Source organism: Bubalus bubalis, chromosome 13 (assembly GCF_019923935.1).
Source record: "Bubalus bubalis isolate 160015118507 breed Murrah chromosome 13, NDDB_SH_1, whole genome shotgun sequence".
Classification (NCBI taxonomy): Eukaryota; Metazoa; Chordata; class Mammalia; order Artiodactyla; family Bovidae; genus Bubalus; species Bubalus bubalis.
Genome location: NC_059169.1, coordinates 55,446,166 through 55,464,812, shown reverse-complemented (window position 1 = coordinate 55,464,812; position 18,647 = coordinate 55,446,166). Strand labels below are relative to the sequence as shown.

Below are 18,647 nucleotides of genomic sequence, written 5' to 3'. Positions count from 1 at the left end.
GTCCTGGTGCGCGGCGCTGGAGGGCCTGCAGGCCTGCGCAGAATGCTGGTGTTGCTCTGCGGTCCCGCGCGCGCGGGATGCTGGTGTTGCCCTGCGGTCCTGCGGGGGATGCTGCACGGCCGGCGGGGAGGGAAGGGCCGCGTGCGCTCCCCCAACCGTCGCCCCCTCCCCGCCAGGCTTTCCTCGGGTGAACGTTCCCCCACAGTTTCAAGGCTGGTGTGTCCACTGGGAGAGGCGTGTGTCCAGAGGCCCCCACCCCCGAAGCCCAGCACTTTCAAGGAGCGGCTGGGGTGACCCCCTTGGGGACATTGTTCCCTCCACAACTTCCCGTTCTCCCAGCTGATTTTGGGCCGGGGTGCACTGATAGCTCAGACCCGGAGATCTTGTGTGGGTGCTCGTTTTCTTTTCCCCACTTAGGAACTAGTGTCGGTTCTAGAAGCCAGCTTACCTAGCCCCCTTATGAAGTCGATGAGCTTAATATTATCCGGAAATGACGCAGGACATGCCACTAGGAGATAAAGAGTGGCTTTTCAGGATGTGAGCAGGATGCCTGAAACCTTTTCGAGCTGAGTTTTCACTTCGCCTTTGGGTTAGGAGACACCTCGTTTGTATGGATGCATAGAGCACAGTTACATGCTGTCCTGCATAACATGTGTGTGTACACAGGTCCCCTGTGATAAGAGGGGCCCTGGGGTGCAGGCTGGCGGGTTCCAGGAAGCCAGACGCCGAGCTCACAGAACCCCCCGGCGGGTGTTCAGGCCCGGAAAGCCACGGCTGTGCCCAAGGAGGTGAGTGTAACCGCAGGGCAGCAGATCCCATCCAGGGAGTCCCAGGCTTTCCCGGGAAAGCCACAGCAAAGCTGAGATTGAAGGCTGAGCGGGACTTAGGTGGAGTCTGTTGCTGGAGAAGGTGTGTTTGTTCTAGGCCAGGAAGCAGCCAGTACAGAGGGTGGGGGCGGAAGGAGGAGAGCCTGCTTGAGAAGCCCAGGGTGAGGTCGCCCCTCAGAAGCTTTCTTAACCCAACCACGTGCTTAACCCAACCAAAGGGAAGTGTCCTCGGTGCAGGTGGTGCCCGCTCCTGCCCCGGGCTCACTTGGGATGGCTGGGGGGTGGGGGGATGACACAGCACCCACCACTGCTCTCATGGGTGGGTCGTGTCCTCACCCGGACTCAGGGGCATGGCTGCAGCCTGGCTCTGGCAGCTATGGTCATTACTGCGGTCATGGAGCTTGTCTAGCTCCATAAGCAAATGAAATGTAAATGTGAGACTCAGAAGAGACTCACATTTAAGAAAACTGAACTCTTGATAAAGATGAATTGCTAAAAAATTATTTCAGTCAGATAAGAATTGAGAGTGTAAAATGTGGAAAAACCGGGAACTCTGAGCTCAGAATGCTTCTGGTTATCACTTAAGAGCATCCAGAACTGGCCATCACAGTTGATAAATCGTGGTCTCACATGCGGAATCCCCGTCCCGTGATGACATGTGAGAGAGACCTCTGGTCCTTGGGGATGACACTGATGAGGCAGCCGCACCTTTGTATGTAGAAGTTGAAGGGTTCGGGGCGTGATGCGGATGTACTGTGTCTGACGTGGGTCTTTCAGGCAGCTTGACCAGTGGCTGTAGCACGGTGAGCTGCGGGTCTGTACCAGGGATCAGACCACTCCAGGTGGGAGGGAACAGCCTGCTCAGGGCCTTCCTCAGGGCCTATCCTGGAAGAGCCAGGAGCCACAGGAGGGTTTTAAGTGGTTCACTTTGCATTCGGTGACTTTCTGGCTAAATTGTGGACCTGCTTGGGGACAGAGCAGACAACCAGTGGACAGAGCCCTTAACAAGGAACATGATGGTTCTCTTGGAAAAGCAAAGACCTGAAAGTCCAGCCATTGTCTGGATGTTTGGGGGGCAGACCCTCCCTACACCTGGGTGAAGGGGAGTATAGGAGAAAAGCACACGAGTGCGGGGCTCGGGACCGTTCCAGGCCTTGGAGCTGGAGGCACTGGTGGGACAGCTGGGTGGAGATCTCATCACCCGGCCTGCAGTGTGTGGTCTGATGAGGACGGAGGCCCAGGCTCTAGGGGAGTTCGGGGAGGAGTGGTCCACACATGGCTGGCTGTTCTCCAGGCCAGTGAAGGAGAGGTACCAGCAGGGTGTGTGTGGAGTGAGAAGAGGGGGCAGCACCGGGGCGCCCGTGAAGGAAAAGAAATCCACAGTGAAGATAGAAATGGAATGTCCAGTTGTCCAAAGATGCTGAGCCCTGGGAGGCAGTGCTTACCATGTCACCTGTGGCAGGGGTCAAGTTGAGTGCTCTGAGCCATTTCCATGGATCCAGCGGCAATTAGGAACTTGCTGGGGTTTTTTTTTTTTTGGTTGTGCTAGGTCTTCGTTGCTGTGCAGGCTTTACTTACGATGCATGGGCTTCTCATTGCTGTGGCTTTTCTTGTTGCAGCTCCCAGGCTCTAGAGCACAGGCTCAATAGTTGTGGCACTCAGGCTTAGTTGCTCCATGGCGTGTGGGATCTTCCAGGATCAGGGATTGAACTCATGTCTCCTGCATTGGCAGGTGGGTTCTTTACCACTGAGCCACCAGGGAAGCCCACAGACTTGGTGGTTTTGAGAAAAACAGTTTTGGTTCAGTGGGAAGGCAGAGCCAGGATGCACAGAGGGTGTCTGCAAGGTTGTGGGGAAAAGTCCACACCTTGTGTATGAGTGTGGAGGGGTTCTATCTGTTTGATTTATCCGTGTTGGTTTTCTGATTTGATAGCTGAATATTTCCTCTAAGTGTTAGGACTAGTTAAAAACTGTTTCACTACCATATTAAAAATTATCTTGGCTTTATGTTACCATATGTGAAAGTTCATTAATAGGACCATATCAATGTTTATTAAATATTTTTGAAATGGTCACGTTAAATATACACCAGAAAGTTCCATTACTTGGTTTAGAGTTCTGATGTAATGCCCCAGCATTAAGAAAGTGGGGGCAATTTAGTCATTAGTTGCTCAGTCGTGTCCAACTCTATGCGATCCCATGGCCTATAGCCTCACAGGTCTCTCTCTCCATGGGATTCTCCAGACAAAAATACTGGAGTGGGTAGCCATTCCCTTTTCCAGGGGATCTTCCCAACCTAGGGATCGAACTGGAGTTCTCTTGCATTGCAGGCAGATTCTTGACCGTCTAAACCACAAGGGAAGTTCTGATTTTTTTTTTTAATCAAATAAATTTTAAGAAATTACTGGCTCAGCAGTAAAGAATCTGCCTGCAATGCAGGAGACATGGGTTTGATCTCTGGGTCTCAAAGATCCCCTGGAGAAGACAATGGCAACCCACTCCACTGTTGTTGCCTGGGAAATCCCATGGACAGAGGAGTCTGGTGGGTGACAGTCCATGGGATCGCAAAAAGTTGGACAGGACTCAGCAACTAAACAACAGCAATAAGAAATTACCAAGTCATATTTTTTGAAAAGTCTTGTTGTGAAGTTAATAAATTTGTTAAGACTCTTTAGATTAATTTTTTACGTGGTCAGAACAAAAAAGAAATAGGTTTTTTTCATTTTGCCTTAGTTTTTTGTTGTTGATGATCCTACTTATAATCTATTATTCTGGCTTTGTTCTATTCTAGTGATTGTTATGAAAGTTGATTTTCTTATGAACCGGCATTTGGGTCAACAAAACAGAGTTGAGTCCCAGTCCCTCATTGACCTTGGCAAGTCATTTCACACCCCAGTCTTAAAGTTCTCGTCTATCAGTAGGAAATATTACTGTTGTCCACAGATGTGTGAGAACGATCTGGTACTATATAAGTGTGCAGTAAAGAGAAGCAGTCATAATTCTGGTGACAAGGTAGTGATGGGTTGTGTTTGCAGCCAGAGTTCTGAGTTACTAACTCAACCTCAGTAACCAGCAGTTTAACTGTTGACAGGTCATTTACTCTAATGTGTACAGACAGCCCTAGGAGTTACCCAAGAGTCCATGTGTGAGAGTGTTCTGTTTAATTATTATCCAAATGTTAGTTAAATCCATCTAAAGGGCAGACACTCAGGTTATTAGGGGGGAAAGAAAGGTAACTCAACTGAATGTTTTCTTTTGACTCTCTTGACCCCAAATTTCAGGCCTCATCAGAGATTTCCCAAAGTATGTCCTGCTGCTGCTAAGTTGCATCAGTCGTGTCCGACTCTGTGCGACCCCATAGATGGAAGCCCACCAGGCTCCCCTGTCCCTGGGATTCTCCAGGCAAGAACACTGGAGTGGGTTGCCATTTCCTTTTCCAAGGCATGAAAGTGAAAAGTGAAAGTGAAGTCGCTCAGTCGTGTCCGACTCTTAGCGACTCCATGGATTGCAGCCTACCAGGCTCCTCCGCCCATGGGATTTTCCAGGCAAGAGTACTGGAGTGGGGTGCCATTGCCTTCTCCGAAAGTATGTCCTAGAAATGCCTAAACTTTTTGTTAAAAGGAAAGAAGAAAAGAAAAGCAATAGCAGGTGCTGAGGGGTGCCTTGAGATTACTTTAGCCGCACCAGAAAACCTTGTCTGATCTCTTATCCTCTGGATAACCTCTGTCTGCATCTGCTTTCCTAAAGTTTTCTCTCAATGAGGAATCAGAGAGAAAATACAAAGTCGTCTGGTCCTTGCTCAGTACCTTTGGAGTGGGTGATTATAGCAGAGCTCTTGGGAGGCTGGTTGAAGGGTGGGGATGGTGGAGCCCTGATGGTCAGGTGTGGACAGGGCCAGGTCTGGCTCTCTGCTGTCCCTATCCCATTTCAGGCTCTTGCCTGGGGTCATGGGCACTGGGTGTTTTTATTTGTGAATCAAGATGATTCTGTTCTTTTTGTCTGAAGACACTGACACTGTCCTGGCTGAAGTCTCTCCCTGCTGACTGCACTGTGAGAACATGTGGACGTCTGGATTTAGAACCAGGACAGCGTGCCACCTGTAGGAGCTGATCCTGCAGATGTAGACGTCAGGCCCTTAGACCACAGGCCTGCAAGTCTGAGACAGGTGTCAGCTCCAGCAGCCTTGGCTGCTGTCTCAGCCTTATCGTTGCCCAGAATCAAGAGTTTTTTTTTTTCTTTTTTGAAAAGAAAGAGAGTGCTCTTCCTGTCTCAGAAAAACATCATGAAGTGTTTCTTTTTAAATGTTTTTCCATCAAACTCTTGAAATTCTCATCTTTCTAACCTTTAAAACATTCTCAGTTCTAACACATATATTTGTTCCAATCATTCTAAAGTACAGAGTTTAAAAAGTTTTCAAAATACCATGCATCTAATGCCAAGTCTCAGAAACTGGATTTTAAAAAGAAAAGCATAGGGAACTATATTCAATACCCTATAATAAATGGTAATGGAAAAGAATATGAAAAAGAATATATTTATTTGTATGTGTATAAGTAATCACTTTGCCATATGCCTGAGGCTGACACAACATTGTAAGTCAACTGTACATCTATAAAAAACTTTTTTTAAAAGAGAAGGAAAAGAAAGAATATTAAAAGTCAAGAGGAAGAGCGCAAAAGAGATCAACGTGAAGCAAACCACCACCAAGCCAAGTGCCTGGCCTGCATGCCGGTCCCTGTCTTGTGGATGAGGAATCTGAGGCTTGAAAACTTCAAGGCCGTGCTTTTTCTCGCTTAGCTAAGAGTGACTTAAGTCATAAGACAGTGAAGCCGGCGATCAGAGCAGATCAGACAGACCCCAAAGCCCACGTTGCTCCATTCCACTCACTGTCTCCCATGTGCTACGCTTTTCCAGCATGGAACACAAAGTTATTTTGTTTATGTGCACAGAAGTTCACCCATGTGTCAGTTTTTAAGGCCATGCCTAATAATTGCCTTTTATTAAACAAAGACAAAAGTGAAGTTCATCCATTTTCTGTTTTGCTCTTGTTATGTTTGAAATGTGTCCCAGGCCTTGAAGGATGAAAACCCCACGTGGCTGTTCACAGAAGATGGGACAGACAGGCCTCGGTCGTCACGTTGAGACGGCACCTTTTCTTTTAAAGGAGAATTTTGGATCTGTTTCTGAATTAGCCTAAAAGTTGTAGTCGGAGCCCAGGAGGACCAGTGTCTTTGGGGTGTGTTTGGAGCGGGGTGGCGTTCATAAGACATTGAGAGTGCACCTCCTGTCCGTTAGGGTGGGCGGGCCCTTGGCACCTCCAGTGGAAAAGCAGCAACTTTGAAGACCCATGGCTTGTCCTCTGCCTTCAGTTCCCACTGCTCCTTGTTGTCACCTGCGCTGTTCCCTGTGTGTTGGAGTGAAGGGCCTGCCCTCTGTGCTCAGGAGTCTGGCTGCTGAGCAGTGTTTCAGGAAGACCTGCGTGGGGTCTGCCTTGCCCTCTGCCAGCAGGCAGCTGACCAAAACGGGGTCTGTGGTGGGTTGTGTGACTGTGTTGCCTAGAAAACGTTATGTGTTGTTTTGAGGGTCTCTGTTCTGTGTTCTTCTGCTTCTCTCAAAAATGGTGTAACTATAGTCTGTATGATTAGTGCTGATGTCTGTCTGTAATCCATTCAGAATATAGGGACCCCTCTGGACACTCCATTATTTATGTTAATAGACAAGGGTACTGTGGGTCTGAGTTGTTTAGTCGCTCAGTCGTGTCCGACTCTTTTTGACCCCATGGACTGTAGCCTGCTAGGCTCCTCTGTCCATGGGATTCTCCAGGCAGGAATACTGGAGTGGGTTGCCATGCCCTCCTTCAGGAGATCCTCCCGCCCCAGGATTGAACCTGGTTCTCCTGGGTCTCCTGCACTGGCAGGAGTGTTCTTTACCGCTGAGCCACAAGGAAGCCCGTGAGTCTGAGTAACTCATAGTAGGTGAAGCTGATCACTTCCTCCTCAGAAATCACCCCCATCCCAGCTTTAGGGCATCAGCCTCGAGGGCAGCGACTGGGTGGACTCAGAGCCCTTGCTGTGTTCCTCGTGACTCTGGGTGCTCACCGGGGGTTTGGGCTGGGGCTCAGTCCAGTGGGGGCAGGAGCCGCCTCAGTTCTGACATGTCCCAGCCTCCAGCTCACTCTCTGAGGCTGGTGGTAGTTCTGGTCGGGACACAGCATGCCTGTCCTTGGCCTCCTACCACCCTGTGGCTGTCCTATAGGTCTTGGTGGTGGGGTGGTACCCAATCCTGGGGTGGAGAATGTTCTAGAATATTCCCAGGTTAAGGGAGTCTCTACGCCGTGCAGGGAGCTGCAGCTTTGGTGAAGCAGCAGCTGGGAATGTCGGTTGCTGAGCAGATGGCCAATGCTGGTGACCTTTCCGCCCCAAATCCTAAGGCGGCCATGTAAGAAGACCTGAACCATTTTGTACTTAAGGAGATTCCAGTAACTCGGAGCTAAGTGCAGCCTTAACGACCACCTGGTCATCTCGAGCCAGTCCTGGAGGGTAAAGGGATGAGTGCTGGTTTAGTCAGAGGCACCACCACTGACCTACTCCCTCCTTTTCCAGATGTGTGGGTGTAACTGTGTGTGGGTCGTAGGGCCACTGCCAAAAATAGCCTTAGTTCCTTGTATATCTGTAGAGTAAACGTGATCATAACATCCTGTGTGCTCCCAACGTTTATTTTATCCTCTCTGACTTCCAAATATTTGATATTAATGTACAGTTGGGGTTTTTCTGCTCTCCAGTGGGACTCAATCCTTTTCTTAATTCTTCCTACCAGTAGTCAAGGTTGGTGACATCCTAGTCCCAACCCTGTAGCAGTGTCTTATCCAAGGAGAATAGACTATTCCCAGGGGTGGGGGTTGGGGGTAGAGCTTGGAGGAGATCAAGACTTCCTTCAGCTGTGCTTAAGGTCTTTGTTGCAATATTCTTATTGATCTGGTTAATATAGGCTCTAATCACTAAAGAATTTTTTAAATCTTAAAGTCAAACTGCCTCTGTAGGTTCTTCCAAAAATATCTTAGAAGTGTTGTTGGTTCATCTTCCTTTGAGGAAATGCCTCATTTAAATGTAGTTTTTGTTTATTTACTTTTTTTCCTCCTTTTTATCTTTATGTTTGTTTCGAGTGTGTGCTCAGTACAGTAAGTTTACTCAGCGAATGCCTTTGGTTTAAAATCCTAAGATCCCAAGGACCTTACTCTCCCTGACCCCATTTCTGGATTTAGAAAAAGTCCTTGGGAAAGAAGCTGCCCAGGGAGAGTGAAAGTGAGCTGTGGACCCGAGTTAAGACAGTGCCAAGGAAATGCGGCCAAGAGAGGTTTTTTGTTTTTTTTTAAACTTGCAATTTTAACAACAACAACAAAAAAACAACATTTTTTTTAAGAAAATGAAAGCACTCTGGATTTCCTTTGCCTCCTGGTGGATTTCAGTCTCGCTTAGAAAGTGTGCTCATCAGAATGAGTTCCCGCATTTCTCTGCTTTGCGTCTCAGCATTCAGCATTTCACTTCTTCGTTAAAACCAGGTCCACCCTTGCGTTCCATAGGCTTCACTCATTTCTGAATTAACACTTCTCAGACCTGAATCAGGCTCTGAATCCACGGGCCGGGATGGGGCCCCAAGGGTTCACGTCCCACCAGCTCCCCGGTCACCCTGTGCTGCTTGCTGGTCCCTGGACCACAGCCTTTGGGGTGGTAGTACATGTTACTGTGAAAAGAGGGGTTTGTGGCCTTATGGGACATTCTGTGTTAAGGTGACATGGGTGTCGTGATCTGGACTTGGAGCCTATGGGAAGCAACCTTACCTCATAGACAGTGAGCTGCACTCAGAAGCAACCTCGAGGAGTCTTCTGAGTTCCTCCTGCAATGAAGCACTGCCTTAATTAAGGACACATACGCTCCTAGTGAATGACTGTCTTTTCATCGTTTTTAAAATTTTTACTCTTTTAATTCATTTTTAAAATATATTTGCAAGGGGGGACTTCCCTAGTGGTCCAGTGGCTAAGACTCCAAGCTCCCAATACAGGGGGCTGGGGTTCAATCCCTGGTCAGGGAACCAGATCCCACATATAGACCAGACCTGGCACAGACAAATAAAAAAATATTAAAATATATATATATATATTTGCATGGGATAGATTTGAAACCAGTCTAGTTTTGTGAGTGTAGTGTGTGTGCGTGTATGTGTGTGTTCATATGTGTGCAAGTTTTGCCTCTTTGTAGTTTACTGAAGCCTTAGCTGGATTTAAGAGTGGGATGCCCTGAGTCAGTAGAAACAGCCACAGATAATTAAGGATAAGAAAAGCCTCCAGGGAAGCACGTGGTCGGGCTGGGTGTCTCAGCTGACGTTGCAGCTCTGCCCATTGACCCCTCGTGCTGTGAAGCCTGGGAACCAGCCAGTGATTACGGACTCGGGTTGTGAGAGCAGCTGCGGTCCTGTTTATTAATCCCCACACGTTCTCAAGAACCTGGGAGCGTTGTGGGAGGCTGGCTGTCCCCACTGTATAGACCAGACACGAGCCCCTGAAGGTCTGAGCTGGTGGAGTGAGACGAGGGGTCTGTCACCCCAGAGCCTGCACACGTGGGCTCAGTTTTCAGCCATTTATGGGGGGACGAGCACAGGATCACTACTCAGCGTGTGTCTCCTTGCTCCTGAAGGAAAAAGTTAGCGTCCTGAGGAAATGGAAGGAAGCTGTTTGTTAGTAGGTGTCATTTCACAATAGGACCTGCTCACTGTAGACAACTGGGAGAAAAACAAAGATGAGAGAGGAAATAAATGACCTGCATCATCTAGAGAGAGCCTCTTCAAAGAACAATTTTCTGCATTATAGAGAACAGACAATTTATACAGTAAAAGATATGCATATGCTTTTTATATAGAAGGCACGCATATTCACACATATACATTTTTTAAGCAAAATCTCTCTTAAAGTGAGTTCACAGATTTGCAGTTAATGTAAATGTGATGTCAAAGCTGAAGGTTTTGGCACACCAGAGCATGGAATCCCAACTACAGTTTGAACCTAGTGACCTCTGTGCTTCTTCCTTGGTGAAATAGGTCCTTTTTTTTTTTTTTTTCTGAGCCCTTTTATTTCTTTTTTATTTGGAGTATTGTTGATTTATAATGTTGTGTTAATTTCTGCTGTACAGGAAAGTGACTCAGTTGTATGTTTACTATATACATTCTTTTTCATACTCTGCCACTGTGGTCTGTCACAGGATGCTGAATGTAGCTCCCCATGCTCTGCAGTGGGACTTGCTGTCTAGCTGTCCTGTGTGTGATAGCTCACATCTTGCAAACTCTCTGGGGGGTCAGGCTTCTGGGTTATAATGAAAAGCAGCAGGCGCCTTGCCTTGCTGTCACTGGCATGGGAGGCTCCGGGGGCTCCTGATAGGTTTCTGGCCGGCCGTCTGGCCTGCGTTTAGACTTCCCTCCCCGCCGTCCTGTCTGGGCTGCAAGCTCAGCCGCCTGCGGGTGCTGCGAGCTGTGAGGCTCTGGCCAGGCGGGCAGAGGCGTCAGCAGTGAATAAGCGCTTTCTGCGTTTCCGCAGCCAGAGCCTGTGTGATCCTCTGCGATGCTCAGTCACCCCACAGCCCCGCTTTGAACGCGGCTGTTTCCCGAACACGAGGATGGTGGCAAGGGGGGAAATGGCAAGATTCTGGAGTCTGGAGAGCCTTCACACAGGTATGTGTGCAGACTGACCTTGTTGCTGAGTCCTCTCTCTGTTCTCGCAAGTTGCAGGGCTCTGTCTGCTGCCTCTTGTCAGGTTGTGTGTGTGTGTGTGTGTGTGAGTGAGTCTTTTGTCTGGACCTGGGGTCCTGAGGGCAGTTGTAGCTGTTGTTCTTCAGTCACTCAGTGGTGTCTGACTTTTTGTGACCCCATGGACTGCAGCACGCCAGGCTTCCCTTTCCTTCACTATCTCCCAGAGTTTATTCAAACTCATTTCAAAAGTTCTAGCTGTGGACACAGTAAATCAGAGGCTGGCTTGAGTTATGCAGCCATTGGTATGAAATAGGAAATAGCAAGAGTCAAGCGTGGATTGTTCTTTATGAGTTATGGATCTGGTTCTTGTTGTGCTAGGCTTTGCTTCTGTTACATGAAACTTCTTTATTCAGGGGATTGTTGTTGGGGTCCATAACGGTGTTCCTTGCTAATTTGGGGTGTGTGAGATTTAACAGTATGAATTGATTTTGGAAAAATAGTCAACTGTTTCCAAAAAGTGTTACTACCCAGGACTTGGTTATTGTTTGGGGCTTTACTCCATCGTTGCTTTTCAGTGTTTTTGTCAATGTTGTCATAGACTAGTTCCTAGGTGAACTAGAAAGGTGGATCTCTCCCACTGGGAAGTTATCACCTGGAACCTGTGTATTCTTTTAAAGGAGTAAATGCTTCATGGAAAGCATTCTGGCTGACTGCTGCACATCATGCAATGGGATGCTTAAAAAAGAAGAGTCCCGTCTTAGTTTTTGTCTTAAATGAATTCCAGTCGCTCACCCTGGAATGAATGGGAATTACAGGTGAGAGCCAGAGGGCAGCGTGGGCCTCCCCGCAGTGCACTGAGTACTCTGTGCTTCTTGCTGGCCTTCCCTGTTTTGATTGGCTCCCTGTGCTGGCCGAGCACAGAAAGGGGTGCGGTGAAGCCTTCACTGACGCAAATTCAGAATAAAAAAAACACAAGTGGCCCAGTGGTTTCTGCGTTCAGGGCTCAGGCCTCCCTGCCGAGTGGCTGTGCCTGTCACTGAGTGGCTGGTGACCCCAGGTCCTACGTGGAGGACAGCTGGCTGCCTGCCGGCCTCCTGGGCTGGGGGTGCGCCTGTGTTTACCCCAGGGCAGCCGGCTGATAGAGCCCGCCCCCCGCATTCCTCCACCCCGGGCGGGCACCGTGCCCGGTCCTCCCTCCCACGTGTGTGTGTGGAGGCCAAGAGAAGCCGGGTTCAGCCCCTGTGCTGAGCCCGACACTCTGGGAGGCACAGCTGGCCAGGCCTCCTGCGAGGGGTCTGCGCCCTCCCTCCCCAAGTGCCCTCGGGTTCCAGGCTCCAGCCCTGCCCGCCTTTGAGCCTGGCTGCCAAGAGAAGGAAGGCGCGGGCTCTCCTGGGGTCATCTCTGTTCCTGATGGTTCTGTGTGTTCCCAGCACTGTCTCTCATGTACCCGCTGTGCTAAGTGTATATGTGTGTAAACGTGATAGAAATGACCGCAGATGCAACAGCGGAGAATCAAGTGGAAAGCTTGCTTATTGGGGGGATTCTGCCTCAGATGAGAGCCCTGAGTGGGCAGGGGACCCCGAGGGACAGCCTGGCGGCCCTCCAGAGAAAGATCTGGCAGGAGCGGGTGGGGAGGGTGGGTGGTCAGCAGTCCTGCCCTGTGGCTGTGGTCAGCGAGGCCGAGGCCCCAGGCAGGTGCCCAGCAGGCTTGCTTTGGAGCCAGACAGACCAGGACTTGAATTCCAGTCCCAGGACTGGGGAGCAGTTCCTTCACCTCTCGGAGCCATAGTTTGCTCTTGTGTTGACAGACAGTGATGGTTCCAGGACGCTTCCAGCGTGGGGCCTGGTACACACGGAGTTTATCCCAGGGATGTGGTGAAAGCAGCCAGGTTCCTTCCCAGGGTGGTGCAGCCCACCTGCAAGGCACTGCCAGGAGCCGAGAGGGGTGCAGTGGGCACGAGCTGCCAGAGTGCCCATTGAGAAGCGGGGCGCGGGCAGAGGCCTGGGCAGCCACCATCAGAGCTGAGCCTGAGGAGTAGTAGCAGCTTGCTGAGGGGGGACAGATGCCAAGGGATCAGCCCAGGGGAGAACCCAGGGCCTAAACCCAGGTCTGCACCGGGGGCTGAGACTGTCCCGCCTCTAGGCCCCCCAAGAGCACAGAGGCCCAACCCCAGCCTGCCCATCTCAGGACTCTGAGGGCCCCTCCCCAGAGGGTACAGAGCATGGAGGATGCACAGGGCACGGCTTGCCTTTAAATTGAGAAGTAAAAATACTCACACGTGGTTTGAGCCAAAGCTTTCTAAACAAACCCTTTATAGGAACAGGGCACCTGGGGGTTTGGTATCAGTTCAGTTCAGCCGCTTAATCGTGTCCGACTCTTTGCAACCCCATGGACTGCAGCACGCCAGGCTTCCCTGTCCATCACCAACTCCCAACTCATCAGAGTCTTTTCTAAGGAGTCAGTTCTAAGCGGGGACTGGTATAAATGGGGAGGTTCTGGGGCTTTGGTATAAATGAAGCTCTATCTTGGTCTGACCCTTGTCACTGCTCAGGCATCAAGGGTAGCAAGGCCCCAAGTCTAATCCAGACATGAAGTTCTGTCCTGGGAGGGGCATTTCCAGGAGACCCATGGGCATCATGAAGGGTTATCAGTGGAGGGCAGCGCATCCAAGTCAACTGCCCTTTTTGACTGTATTGTCATCGACGTGTTTAGAAGACTCACAGAGCTCTGCCCTGTGTGTGGAATGGTTTGAAAGTCTAGGTGAGGCATAAGGGGACCATCCTGATGGTGTCAGGTTGAGCCCTGAACAGGAAGGGTGTCTCCTGTAACTAGGTGTGAGCTGACACTGACCAGCACGGGCTTCCTGGTCCCTTGAGGTCAGCGCTGGGGCAGGAGGGGTGGATATGAGAGACTCAGAACAGCTCAGGAGGGTGTTACAGTGAAGCTGCTGAAATATAAGGACAGTGTAAATACGGTGAGCATTTTAAAGTGAGTAAATCTAATAGGCTTCTAGGACATGAGAGGCAGAGACTGTTCCTGCCACCTGGGGCTTGGCCAGTGGCGGCGGGGCAGTGGGGAATGTAGGCAGGAGCGCGAAGTCCCAACCTCACCCGTCACCAGGGAGTGAGAGCTCGGTGCCCGGAAGGAGGAGGGGGAGTTTATGGGCTTTCTGGGTGGGGTGTCGCTCCAGGTGGAGTGGTCAGCGTGGACTGAAGGACTGTGTCCTTTTTTGCTGAGAGCAGGGAACACTCGCTGGCACACAGTGGCTGAAGCCAAGGCATTGAAGCAGCCAGATCCGAACCCACTGCCCTCCAGCTTGTCTTGCTGTGGAGAGGAGTCTCACAGCACGCCTCCCAGGGCAGGTCCCTGCACTGGGGTTGAGGAAGTCGAGCTTGGGCGCCCATGGTTCTAGAATGCAGCCAGGCGTCAGAATCGCTTGGAAAGAGAGCTCTGGAAAGAGATTCTTGGCAAACATCCCCTCCTGTTCCTCCCCCTGCCCCCGCCCCCTGGAGGACCTGGCTCTCTGGCCCAGTGCCAGAGTCTGTGTTTTTCTGAACCCTCCCCACCCTCACCCCCACCCCAAGCCCAGGATGGGAAGCGATGGACCCTGGGTGTTTGGGGACCACTGAAGGGGAGTGGCCCTGAGGTCAGGGGGAGGGTGGTTCTGACATCGAGGCCCCCTGTGTCCATGCTTGCACCCTCTCTGGCATCTCAGGGCTCAGGGGCCGCCCTGGGTGCAGGGACGTGGCCGGTGGTCCAGCCCCCTGCAGCAGCAGCACCCTGTCAAGTCCACCCTGGGCTCTGAGCACAGGCTACCTGCCCACCCGCCCAGGTTTGCTGTTTTGCTCTTCAGATGGGAAAGATGGGAAATGAGAACAGTTTATCTCCAACCCGAGGAAGCCTGAGGGGTCAGCAGGTTTCCCAAAATGTGCATTTTTAATGGATTATTCCAAGTGCAGGAAGTTTCCTGAAGTGACCTGTGTTTTAGTGGGAACCCCACCCTCACCACCCGCCCCCGGCCACCACCATCACCCCGCCCCCCCCTGCCACCATCACCCCGGCCCCCCCGCCCCCCTACCCCCACACTGGGCCCGTAGAGTGCTCTGCCTGTCGGGTGCTGAGTGTCCACACCCGTGTGGCCTGCATGGCAGGTGCCCGGTTATGACTCCCGCTGTGTCAGCTGTTACCTTCCTCTCGCCTGTCACCTGCCCTCCCCAACCCCGTGTGACAGGTAAGAGAAAGGCAGTCTCGGGGAAGCTCGGGCCAGGGCCTGGCTGGGACCCCAGCAAGCTCTTGTGCTTTTGAAATTCTGTCACTCTGAGCAAAAGCCCTTAAATCTGCAAAATTAGGCCAGATGGGAAAAACTCCCCCTGGGACAGGGACTGGGGGCCTGTGTGCTGTGAGGGGGACTTGGGGTCCTGTGGGAGGGCCTTGTCCTTGGCGCGTATTACAGTCCAGGGTTCTCCATCGGTGGTGGTATTGACATGTCCTGTCCTGAAAACTCGCCTGGAGGGCCCATTGCCAGGTTTTGTTCCTCACAGACGTGAAATCCAGGTCTAGACAGAAGTTGTCACCCTCCCGAGGGGAGTGGACACTGCTCTTTGCTAGCGTTTGTTTATAAGCTCACATGGTCTCCACCAAGTTTGCAGCAGTCCTGACTATGAAGGCACGTCCACTTGGGCCACAGTGGTCTCTCCTGGATGTTCCTGAAGCTAAGCTGGGCCAGGGCTGGAAGGGTGGATGGGGTTTCCTCAGATTGGTGCATGCAGGAAGCAAGCAGAGCCTGGGGGAGGCAAGAATTCGGGTCTGAATCTTAGGATGAGACTGTGTGAGGGATGGGCAGGTGAGGGGGGAGGTGGTCCGCCTGGCGCAGCCCCTGGAGTCCTGGGATGCCTGCCTTTCCAGGGGACGTTGACATGACGATAAAGCAAGCACGGGTAGTTCACATTACACACGTGTAGAGTGTCTGCACACAATTGCTGCACTGTCCCAGAGTTGTCCCTGCAGGCGTGTGTGCTGTCATGAGTGTGCAGGTCTTTTAGACCCGAAGGACGTCCCCTCTGGGCATGGCCGCAGCTGTGAGGGTGCAGTGGACAGAGGAGCGAGCATGTCCTCTCTCAGATTCCTCTGTCTTAGGGGTCGAGGTTTCCGTTTCAGTTTGCAACAGTCTTTGCTCACCATTCACAAGATCCTTTTCAAACATAGCTTTCACACACCTACTTATTCAACAACCCTGAACATTCATTGGAAGGACTGATGCTGAAGCTGAAGCTCCAATGCTTTGGTCACCGGATGCAGAGAGCAGACTCACTGGAAAGACCCTGATGCTGGGAAAAATTGAAGACAGGAGGAGAAGAGGATGACAGAGGATGAGATGGTTAAGATGGCATCATCGACTCAATGGACACAAGTTTGAGCAAACTCAGGGAGATGGTGAAGGCAGGGAAACCTGCAGTCTGTGGGGTCGCAGAGGGTTGGACATGACTGAGCAACTGAACAAAAATAACTTATTCAGCAAAAGAAATGATGCTGCTGGCGAGGACCTGGAGACTTGGAAGCCCAAGTGCTCCCGGTGGGACATAGAGCAGCACGGCCACTGTGGGGAACAGCGTGCAGGGACCTCAGAAAGCTAAGTAGAATTTCCACACGACCTGGTCATCCCACCTTCGGACACACATCCAGGAGAATCCAGAGCAGGACTTGGAGGAGGTGTTCGCACAGCCATGTTCAAGAGGTGGAAGCGCCCCAAATGCACCTGGACGTTTGGATGGATGAAGAAAGCTCGGTATCAGGTGCAGTGGAAGGAAATCGGATACAGGCAACTACATGGGTGAACCTTGAGGACATTGTGCTGAAGGGAACAAATCCGCTACAAAATCACTGTGGGACTCCACTCAGTGAAGAGTGTGAAGTGTTCAGAGCCCAGAAACAAGGCGGAAGTCTTGTTGCCAGGAAACGGGGGTGTCAGTCTTCAGTGGGGCCAGAGTGTCAGTTTCGCAAGATGAGAAAGTTCTGGGGTTGGTCGCACAACCACGGAACGTAGTCAACACTGCTGAAGTGTACACTTACACATGGCCAGGATGGCCCATTCTACGTGTTTTTTACCACTAAAGGACGGAAGGAAGGAAGCTAATTAAGGTTCCTCTTTCATTATTAGAATGTATTAATCTGTCCTAATTTTGTGGAAGTGCATTTTGAGAGTCAGTAGTAGGTCCACATCATGCAAAACAGCCCTAAATAAAAAGTCACCGCTGAAAACCAGACAAGAAAGAGTGACACATAATAACCTCCAGGAAAGGCCCCGTGTGAACCTGGGTCTGCGGGTGACATACAGGCCTCAGTGAGAAGGCGACGCTGGTGAGCGGGCAGACTCGGGGAGGCCTGCCCAGCGGGGTGGGCTCTGCGGGGGAGGGGGGCATTTAACTGGAAGGGAATGGAGGTTCCCTGCAGAGGAATCTGCACTGAGGCAGTTGGTCGCTGCTCTGGGGTTCTCGTGCACACAAGGGAACCATGTTTCCAGAAGTCGGCCTTGGAGCCGCATAGGGTGTGTCTGGAGAGGGTGGTGGGGATGGTAGGCAGGGAGACCTGGGTGTGTACCCCACCTCCACCAACCCTTGTGCCCCCAGAGGAGGAGTTAAACTCCTGGGAGCCTGAGTTCCCTTACCAGCAGTCTGCCGTTCATTTATTGAGTGCCTTCTGCACACCAGGGGTTACACTGGGTGCTGGGGTACAAGAATAGACCCCGCCTGTTCCCTCAAGAAGTTCTGACCTCAGAAGGGAAACCCTCACAAAGGCAGGAGTGTGGGGTGACAGGAACCCTGCTCTGTGCAGACAGAGCATCAGAATCTGCCCCCACCCCTCCCATCCAGACACTGGAGAAACCCCACTCCCTGAAATACGTGTGAATCATAGTACAGGAGCACAGGGGGCCATCGACTTAGAAGGGGCTTTAAGATCCTGAAGGCAGTTAAGATCACGAGGGGAGAAGGACAAGGGGCTCCGACCGACTGGGGTGGCATGGTCCCCCCTCCCTAGTCAGCTGTGAACACCGCGCTGTGGTCCGGCAGCTCCCCGAGGGCTCCATTAGAGACGGGCTGCAGGCTCGTGTTGCCTCCCTGGTGTCTGATATGAGACTCATGTGCCTCGAGCAGGTATGTCTGCCTCCTCCAGGTCCTCTCCCCAACCCCCAGACACACCCCCGGAAAGACCGCAGAGCACTGTGACACAGCACAGGGCAGGGGTGGCCGCACGGCACACACACATGCACACACACAGCAGGCACCCTGGGAGGTGTGCCCTGAGTGAGCGGCAGGGCTGGAGGGAAGGGCAGAGGAGAGCTGAGGCCTGGTGTGCAGAGCGGGGGCGCCGGGCCCTGGGTAGACAGGTGTCTGCAGGGCGCTTGCAACGTAGCCTGTCCAGAGGGATGGGCTGGGGACTGTAAGATGCACTTAGGTCACAAAGACTTGGTACAAAGTAAGGAACAGGAAATATCTCACTTTTAAAAAGTTAAAAATAATTTTCAAAAATCTCATTTTTAAAAACAGCTTCTTCAATTTAGAAATAGACCTGTCCCTGAGAGTGAAGTGACTGGAAATTCCAGCTGGTAGATCCTTGAAAGAATCATCAGGGCTCTCCCTCCGGCATCACCGTCCTGCCAGCCTTCCTCCTCCTGCCCCCACCGCAGCTCCTCCCCTGACTCCCTTTCCCATTAATTCTCCCAGTAACCTGGGATTTTCTGAACTGGGTAGACTTTATCCTCTCTGTTGCCCCCTCGTCACCTGGACCTGCATGTCCTTAAATATCACACCCCGTCCCCGCCCACCAGCCGTCTGTCTGAAGGAGAACCGTGGTGCCTTCTGCTTCAGTTGACCCACCTCCCACAACTGGTGGTCTGCCCACACCCCCTACCTGCTTCAAGCTGTGGCCAAGTTGCTCTTGTGCATCCCAGCACACCAACATGGATGTCCTCTCCTCAGTGACTACTGTTAGCGAGTCCCAACTAGAATCAAGGATGCTACGGACTTGACACACATTATCTCATCTAATTCTCCAAAAAGAAAGAGACTACTGTTTACAACAGAAGG

General features: G+C 51.4%; 1 protein-coding gene across 3 annotated transcripts in view; it reads left to right on the top strand.

The window, feature by feature from the left end:
- The window catches only part of SPATA13 (spermatogenesis associated 13), a 107,569-nt gene that overhangs the window by 71,960 nt on the left and 16,962 nt on the right, over window positions 1–18,647 (top strand). Inside the window, exon 2 of one of the 3 annotated variants that reach the window (XM_025262838.3) lies at window positions 10,411–10,544. The exons of 1 other annotated variant lie outside the window; for it this stretch is intronic. In XM_025262838.3, the coding sequence (XP_025118623.3) occupies window positions 10,490–10,544 (55 nt within the window). In that variant the 5' untranslated portion in view covers window positions 10,411–10,489. Of the gene's footprint in view, window positions 1–9,998; window positions 10,545–18,647 lie in introns of those variants that run through there. One more of the 3 variants, XM_025262837.3, reaches the window with a different exon arrangement.